Source organism: Mauremys reevesii, linkage group 13, assembly GCF_016161935.1.
Source record: "Mauremys reevesii isolate NIE-2019 linkage group 13, ASM1616193v1, whole genome shotgun sequence".
Taxonomy (NCBI): Eukaryota; Metazoa; Chordata; order Testudines; family Geoemydidae; genus Mauremys; species Mauremys reevesii.
In genome coordinates, this window is record NC_052635.1 from 49,396,630 (window position 1) to 49,405,402 (window position 8,773).

At 50.8% G+C, this 8,773-nt stretch overlaps 1 protein-coding gene across 1 annotated transcript; it reads right to left on the minus strand.

The window, feature by feature from the left end:
- Positions 1 to 639: 639 nt before the first annotated feature.
- Positions 640 to 8,770, minus strand: DDX27 (DEAD-box helicase 27). Its single transcript, XM_039497920.1, has 21 exons — positions 8,620 to 8,770; positions 8,413 to 8,544; positions 7,534 to 7,596; positions 7,162 to 7,318; positions 6,662 to 6,711; positions 6,400 to 6,486; positions 5,824 to 5,929; positions 5,565 to 5,738; positions 5,030 to 5,180; positions 4,783 to 4,882; positions 4,524 to 4,665; positions 4,221 to 4,374; positions 4,035 to 4,116; positions 3,769 to 3,946; positions 3,525 to 3,631; positions 3,066 to 3,168; positions 2,829 to 2,923; positions 2,600 to 2,726; positions 2,002 to 2,086; positions 1,399 to 1,473; positions 640 to 1,090 (listed from the first exon to the last, which is right to left on the minus strand). The coding sequence occupies exons 1-21, from the start codon at positions 8,707 to 8,709 to the stop codon at positions 1,075 to 1,077; spliced, it is 2,274 nt and encodes a 757-aa protein (XP_039353854.1). The 5' UTR covers positions 8,710 to 8,770; the 3' UTR covers positions 640 to 1,074.
- Between the last annotated feature and the right edge of the window lie 3 nt (positions 8,771 to 8,773).

Here is an 8,773-nt window from a genome sequence, read left to right on the forward strand (position 1 = left end):
GTGCTACAGCAAGCTGTTCTAATCCAGTCATGTTCATCCTAATATGTAGCTTCTGGTCAGGTTTTTGATCGAGACCCACATCTGTACTCTCCACTATAGAATTGCTACCTGTCCTTTTGTTAAACTGGATATTACTAAGCTTGCCAGACCAAGGCCAACTGTTTCCTCTCACAGGCTCCTTCCCTTGTCAAGACCTAATGCACTGAGTAAGACCTCATGCAGTAGCAGCAGGCAGAGTGGTGGCTTGTATGTATTGGGACTAGTGCTAGAGTATTTACCAACATCTGCAGCATTCTACAGCCACTGCGTTAGGACAGCAGGGAAGAAAATAGCTGGAGTGAATGTAGTTTGAATCCATGCATATTTGTTCCTGCACCATAGTACAACATAGGGCTACTTCCTTCTCACAAGGGGAGAGGCAGGCTGTGCCTGTAGTGCTCCTGTCCTGTGCTATCTCTAGTAGACCTCAGCTCTAGACCAACTGCTACTCCTTGTGATTCGTCAACTCTTCCCTGTTTTAGAGCACGGTTCCAAGGGCTAGATGTAGATACAGCCCTTTCTGCTGCATTTTCTCTCCAACTAAGTTCCTGGCAGTATCAGCAAGTGGTGCCACCCTTCAAGAAAAGTTGATGACTAGAGTTGAGTAACTATTTGCCCATTTACTACATCTATTCCAGCAATTTTCACACAGTAACATTACAGGAACTTATTGTACGATTCTTGCCTCAACACAAGACGTAAAGAAGTGAGAACCACCCTGGCAGTTTTGTACCATCTGCCATGGTCTAGTTTTTTCAGTTGCCACAGCTAAGTGAGCAGCAGGCTATGTTACAAAAATATAAGGAAGTCAATCCTTCGCTGCAACTGCAGAAGACATGGTTTTCCGTAATGTGCTAATTTAGCAGGTGCTGGTGCATTTGCACGGAGTCCAAGAATTTAACAGACATTGTAAGTTCAGGCCACTTCAGAGGCTACATTATTGGAACGTAGGGTTTGGAAAGCAGGGTTTTTCTGGAAGAGGCACAAAGTCTCCTACAGTTAGATTTTCCAGGGAATCCCTCTGGCAAAGAGCTGCTATTTCCTCTTATACCTGTAAAAAGACAATATTGGAAGTCCTAATCAGTCCAAATGCCTGCACTAGTGATAAAGGGACAGGATGGGGTAAATGAGCCCCTAGGCAAAGGCAATGCCAGCCTGCTCAGAAGTAGCCCACCAGTGTGCCAGTAAAACACAAGTCTCCATGTGTGTTCCCAGACTTGGGGCTGGCAGCACTGGCTAAACAGGGCTAACTTTGTATCAAGATTGGCACCATGAGTGCTTGTCTGCTGTGGCCCTTAGAGGAGGAAATGGGACAAACCAGGCCAACAGAAAAATCTTAAAGGTAATAAGGCTGTTTACCTGGACTTGGATTTGAAGTTTCCTCCTTTCCGGTGTCGGGCTAAGCCCAAACGCTTCCGCTCTTCAAAGGAGGGGCTGCATGGGAAAGAGCTCAGTGAGACATAGCCATGCTCCCTGAAATAGGATGCTCTATACCCCTCTGCTCAGTTCATGTATTGCCCATGGGTTTGTTCTTACCTGCCATGATTCAGTACTTTTCTGGTGCTGAGTGGGAGGATAGTCTTAGCTCAGAAAAGTATTCCTTTGCTCACCCACTGCATTGCCCCCAGCCCATGCAAGGAGTGGTTTTCCACTCACGCCACCTGATCTCTTCCTGCCTCCAGATAACTGAAGTGGCTATACGGAAGAAGCACCTCTGGTCTGTGACAGAGGTGCTCTCAGACAGGACACACTCTGCTCTTCTTACAAGATATTTAAGGTAGACAGAATGACTCCTGTATAACTCTCCCTTGCCCCCACTATCCTTCTAAGCAGCAAGATGAAGCCTGAGCCCCTCTCTACTGCCTGCAGAAGGTATCACTGGTGAAGATTTCCATGGATGTGCAGGGAATAGAGGGCCTCTACCACAGCCTGTGCAAACCCAGTGATGTTGAGCCAAGTTACCCAGCACGATACTGTTTTAGGGCCTTCCTGCTTGTGTTGGTGAGCTCCTCGTCAAAGACAGATGATTGCTTCTTCTGTTTGGGGCCTTGGAAAGCAAGCAACAACAGAGCCAATGATTAGCAAGGCTTGATGTACAGAAGCGGGGTCCCTGCTAAGGTCACACAGTCCACATTATTTGCATTACTATAACGCCTAGGAACTCAAGTCATGGACCATAACCCCATGGTGCTAGATGCTGTACAAATGCAGAACAAAAAGACTGGCCTCAGCCCTCCTAGTGATGGGTGTGGGCACTGGGAACATACATTTTATGGACAGGAAATGGACTCTCCCGGCACTGCCTGCAGTCTCCAGTGTTCCAATCTTCCAGGTCATTTTCTATTGATTTGGTTTGTTAACAGCACAGCCACCAGTGGCATTTATGCAATCAGCATTAAGATAAATGCTAGCAGCAAAATCCTCCTGCACCTCAGCAGTAAGCATGCTCTCAGCTCTCACAAGCAGCATCCAGCTCTAAGGAGCAGCTACATTGCAACTGGAAAATCAGCTAAAGCGTTCTCTGAGCTGTTTTTGTGGAGAACAGATGCTCTTCTCTTACCTGCTGCTGCTGAGGGAGGCTCATCCTCGGGCACAACTCGAGCTCGCTTTGCTCGGCGGTTCCTCTTTGCTACACGCTCTGCATACATCTGCGACTTCAGGATTTCAAATTGTGATCTCTCCTCTGGCTGGGAGAGACAGAAATCTAAGTTTACAGTTAATATGCCCCTGCATGAGGGAGCAGACCAAGCCACCCAGGCCCTTGCCTCCTCTCAGATCCCCTCACTCACTGTCATTTGGCCTTTTTTCTGAGTCTCCTGCATAAATTTCTTCCTCTTCTTCTTTCCTCTCAATGCCAAGTCAAATTCCTGAAGGGCTTTAGCCACTAGAGAGAGAGAGACAGACAAGGGGTGAGGGAATACAGAAGGTTCAAGAACAGAGGGCAATTTCAGACCCAATTCAGAGATACATGATTCGAATTAGCCCATTGGTCCAGACCCAAAGGCCTCCCTCTTCTCAGGGCTCACATTTCTCTTTCTTTCTCTCTTCTCGGCTCTGGAACCAGCTCCGCTCAGGCCCCTCTTGCACCTTCTGTTCTCCTGCCTCCAGTCGCTTCTTTGCCATGTTGATCTGTGGGACAGTCCAAGCAGACGGGGAGCTCATGGACCTCCAGAGTGGCCACTACCCAGTCTGGAGAAGCTAGGGCAGGAAATAGCTCTCCCAACACCTCACTGGGTCACTGTCAGCATTTGTGCATAGAAGCCCCTGGTAGTAGGGATTATAGTGCATGGAGCCTCAAGAGCCCCTGCTCACTTTCACTAGGTGACTGGGGGCACATTTCCCCACCAAGAATGCCCTACCCTGGGCTAGGGGCTTTGCCCTGTTCATCCTCCAGAGTAGCCAGCCCACACCCACGGGAGTGAGTTCCCCATATCTCAGTGCCCTACCCAGCCCAGGCTGTAGGAGCAAGCTCTCACTACCCTCACCTGGGCCTCTGATTGCTGCATCTCACGCTCCTCACGCTCTAGACGCAGCACTGCATACACATCTTTCTCCAGCTTCTCAATCTTCTCCCGGAATTTCAGGATCACATCTGCAGACACACCCAGTGGGGGCCAGAGAGAAAGACATACACAGTCCCTGTGAGAATTGCCTGTGCTTCAGCACCTCCCACATCCCCACCACCCATGGGGCTACTTGTCTGCAACCCTGTCCTAGCAAAGCACATACCCTGGGGGAGGATTCTGGCCTTCACTGGCATCTTGGCTGTCTTCACAATCTCCTTCAGCATCTTGCGCTCCTCCTCACCCACCAGTGAGACTGAACGGCCAGCCCGACCAGCCCGCGCTGTCCGCCCCACCCGGTGCACATAGTGCTTGGTGGTGTTGGGCATGGTGAAGTTGATCACCTGGTGGGGAGACATGGGGTTAGCAGGAAAGCAAGGCCAGTGTCAGACTCATGGTACCTCAAGTGAGCTCAGAGCCTCGCACACTTACCGTTTTGACACCCTCGATGTCAAGTCCTCGGGCCGCAACATCTGTAGCTACCAGGACATCGATCTGCTCATCTTTAAAGCGCCTGAGCGCAGAGAATACAAGCTGTTATGGAAGCAGTGGGCTCCCTCCCCAATTCCCGCAGAAGCCACTCTTCTCCCCCTCTGGGGCTACCTACTATGCCAGTACCTGAGGGCCTCCAACCGTTGTGTCTGAGAGAGGTTCCCATGTAGCTCCCCTACCTGCAGACCCATCAGCCCCAGCAGGATGTGCATGCGGTGAGCCTGCTTCTTGGTCTGTGTGAAAAGCATCACGTGGTCTGTGAAGGTCCGTGTCAGCAGAGCTGAAAGACAAAGTCCTGTCAGCAAGCAGCAGAGGCAGCTCTAGGTGTCCCCACAAAGCTGCCTTGCAGTAAAACACTGCTTCCAGCTTTCCCAGGCCACTTGCCAGGGCTCACCCATCCAACTCCTCCTCCCACGCTGCACTACTCACCTGACACAATAGCTTCTCTGTCCCCTTCTCTGTTGGGACGGACCCGGATAAATTCCTGCCGCAGGAAAGGGGCTACATCTGTGTTGCTATTCACAAAAATTCGGACAGGATTTTTCAGGGAAACAGCAGCCAAATCCTTCACCTATCCAAATGAAGGAAGGGAAGCATCACAAAGGGAAGTCTGCCCAAACCCTCCATTCCCACCCTCCCATCTGAACTGAACATGCCTCCTAACAGGCTGTTGAGGCACCATCCTTACCTCATCTGTCATGGTGGCAGAGAACAGCATGGTCTGACGGTGGTGGGAGCACAGCCGAATTATCTCCTTCATCTGTTCCTCAAAATACTCATCCAACATCCTAGAAAGGAGAAAAGCTGTAGAAGACTCTGCTTTACCCATCAACCCTGACTAGCTGCTGTTCTAGACCAGGCAAACTCTCCTCTCACAGCAATGGGCAAGCTAGAAGCCAATACCTCATTCTCTACCACCAACCCACCCAGCTTACCTGTCTGCCTCATCCAAGATCAGCACTTCGATACTGCTCAGGTGGAAGGAGGGGCAGTTATGGAGATGATCTATCAGGCGCCCAGGGGTGGCAATCAGAATGTCTGGTCCAGAGCGCAAAGCTGCCTCCTGAGTCTTCACATCCAAGCCGCCTGTAATGGTGAATACCCAGAAAGGACCATGAGATCCTGGAGCAGGGTGAGATAGAGACCCCCACAGGCCTCTATCCATTGCGGGAGTGAAGAGTTCTTTCAGTGAGTACCTCAGACACCAGATACAAAAGTGACCCCTGATTGTAGATATGGACCGTCCCCACATGCCATGGGAGAAGCACAGGACACCACTCCAGGTTAAAGCATCAGTGTGTGTATACAGTGAACAGGTGAACATTGCCCTATAGCCTGACCAGCTCTAATCATGGGACTCCAGGTTCTCTATGCCCCCATCCCTTAGAGTTAGGGGTCACCAAGAGCAGTTTGGAAGGGGATAGCATGGTCCATGTGAACTGAACTCTCAGCCCCATGGCTCATACTCACCCACAGCTAGGCAGGTTGTGATGCTGCTGAACTGGGCCAGCTGCTTGGTGACAGAGTGCACTTGAATGCCTAACTCTCGTGTTGGCACCAGAACCAGCACCCGAGTCACTGGAGCCTGGCGAGGTTTGTAGATCAAGCGCTCCAGTACAGGTAGGGTGAATGCAGCCGTTTTACCTGCAGAACACAGGGCATCAAGAATTAGTTCACCTCAAAAACATGATGCTTCCCTGAGCACCTCAGTCCTCATCCAGGCTCTTACCTGTCCCAGTGGCAGCACAAGCACAAATATCCTTCCCCAGCAGACCCACAGGGATACAGGCCTTCTGGATTGGGGTTGGCTGCTTGAAGCCCAGGGCTGTGATTGCCTGCCAAGTAAACAGAATAGTTAGGCATCAGATAAAAGAAAGGGAAATCTCAATCTAGATGTAACCTGTGTAGTGGAAATCTCACCTTATTCTACACTAGAAAACATTAATTCCCCCAGAGCTAGCGCTCATGCCCATTCCCTACACGTTTCAGAGTAGCAGCCGTGTTAGTCTGTATCTGCAAAAAGAACAGGAGTACTTGTGGCACCTTAAAGACTAACAAATTTATTTTAGCATGAGCTTTCGTGAGCTACAGCTCACTTCTTCGGATGCATAGAATGGAACACACAGACAGGAGATATTTATACATACAGAGAACATGAAAAGGTGGAAGTACACCTACACTGTCTCCTGCTAGGAGAGACTGCGACTGGAGTAGCTGGGAGCTTCCCCAAAAGCACATGGAAGAGGCTGTGAACTCCTGCCCCTTCCTTGCAATCCTTTCTGCAGTGACTGAAAGAGCTTAATACCTTTAGTAGAGGGCGTGAGAGGTTCATGTCCTGGAATGACAAGTTATCATCGTACTGAGACGCATCTTCGAAAAATATCTTTGTTTCCTGAAGGAAATAAAAGCAAGAGGAAGAGCTGAAACAATTTCCAGCACACACTGCACTGCTGGGCTCCATCCTACACACTTATCGTTTGTCAAGTGGGTCTGGGTTCTTTGGAATGGAAGATGCCTGATGGAGAAATGCTCAGTGTTATTCTACCCTCCCCTCCGGTGACACTCACCATCTCTCCTACTTTCTTCTGTCTCTTTCGCTCCTTCACCTTGAGGGTATCTGAAAAGAGAGATATGTTAAGCATTCAGCATCATCTAAAAGCATCTTCACCTAAGCCCCAACCAAGGCATGTTTCCTGTATCCCAGCGTGCCTGCCAGAGTTCCACCCCCCATCTCCCCAGTCAGTCATTTATGGAGAAGCCTGTGAAACTGATTCCCAAGCAAACTGGGGAATCAGTTGGCAAGCAAGTTCCTTTCCCCATGGAAAGGACACACTTCTGATGGAAATACAGGGAGCTGAAACTCCAATTAGACAAGAGCAAAATCTGGAAGAACAATATTGCAGGGACCAGCAGGGAGGAGATATGCCAAATAAAGGAGATTCCTGCCCATTTCCCTTCCATGCAGCCACTGGTGCCAGCTCTCTCTCAAGAGATTCTCTTCCCCACTCTGCCAATGGCCCTCTACTACTTTCTTTCTTCCAGCCCCTTTCCCACACCATGTAATTACCTGCTTTGGTGAGGATACTCTCATCAGTTGAGGAATATTGGGACTCTACATCCTCTTCCTCCTCTTCACTGCCTTCCTCACTTTCCTTCTCTTTGGTTTCATCCTTCTCCATCTTTGTGTCTTCCTCTTTCATCTTAACATGTTTTGCTTCCCTTTCCTAAGAGAAGAGATGAGATCAATGGCCTGGGGAGCACGTCTGAAAGATCCCAGCCAACCTCTAAACAGAAGTTTCCAAAGGTTTTCTTGTGGAAAAGGGGATGGAAAGAAGGGTAGAGTTCCCTTCTCCTCCCCACAATGGGGAGAGCCTTCCAAGGGTTGGTGGTGGTAGGAGCTAAAAGCTTTTGTCCACCAATCAGCGAACATCCCACTAACCTGGGTTTTACTTTTTTTTCTCACTTTTTCAATCTTCTCATCCAGTGTTGTTGCTGCTGCTCTCTGGGCAAGGCAAGACAGACAATTAGGGAGAGGAAGAGGGAATCTGTAAGAGCCACCCAGCAGCGGCTCTAACACAGCAATGCTGGCAAACAACAAAGGGAATAGGAAAACATCATCATCATCATTCATATGCAGGCCCCAAAAAACTGCAAGGTGCATGACAGAGCAGTGAGAGAAGACTTGGTCCCTCTCCCAGAGACCATTCAACCTAGAGTCAGGGTATGGAACGTGCGTGTTTTGGGCATATATTGATCGTTTCCTTTAGTTTTAATTCACTTTACCAGACACAGAAGTGTGGATGGTGGAATGGGCGCTAAGTGACCAGGATCAGTTGTCAGAGTCAAGGCACCCAACTGACATCTGGTAAGGTCTATGCACCCCAGGAGACCCTAACCCATCGCAACCTCCATCCCCTTCGTTCTATGAGGGGAGAATGAAAAGTGCAAGACTGTTTACCATAGAGAAAATGATCAACAGAGCCAACTGCTATTCACCCCATTTCACAGCACACGACCAAGAAAACGTTCAGTGCAAGTGGGAAGCTAGAAATTCAGAACAGATCAAAGGCAATACGTGTTCACACCACGCAGTTAGCACTCACCGCTGCAACGCACGGTTGTGCAGCAGAGTTACAGACAGAGGAATTGACGCCAGTTACGTGCGGAATGAGACTACACACACATATCAAACACCTTTAAAATGCATAAATTCGGGCTGCAGCCATAATCCAGCGAGAGGCCTCCCCCGGCGGCTCCCCGTCGCTGCCCGGCGGGGTGTCTGGGCCCCGCGCTCCCAGCAACCCCCCGGCCCACGTACCTTGCCCCTGAGCTGGCGCAGCGCCTCCGCCCAAGCCCCGCTCGCCGCGCCCGGAGCCTCCTTCTCCGCGAAGACGAAGCCGGCACTGAAGTCCCCGCCGCGGCGCCTCTGCTGCCCCCGGCCCAGCGGCTCCTGCGGACGAGAAGGGGGTGAGGCGGGGCCCAGACGGCAGCCTGGCTCCCGCCCCGGCCCGCGGCGGCCCCTCACCTCCTCATCCGCCGAGTCCCCAGACTCGGGCTCCTCTGGCGCCGCATCCCCCTCCCCGAGCGTGGCCACGAGCCCGAGCCGCTGTAGCATGGCGCGCGCCGAACGCCTCCTCTGTCCCCTGCTCAGCGGCAGGCACGCGGCGCCCCGCCTCGCT

Excerpts from the sequence above, each read along its gene's own strand:
- DDX27 (XM_039497920.1), bottom strand. The coding sequence starts at position 8,709 with ATGCTACAGCGGCTCGGGCTCGTGGCCACGCTCGGGGAGGGGGATGCG. Across the intron at positions 6,712-7,161 it reads GAGTATCCTCACCAAAGCAG|ATACCCTCAAGGTGAAGGAG; the intron begins GTAATTACATGG and ends CTCTCTTTTCAG. Across the intron at positions 1,474-2,001 it reads CTAAAACAGTATCGTGCTGG|CCCCTCCTTTGAAGAGCGGA; the intron begins GTAACTTGGCTC and ends TTTCCCATGCAG.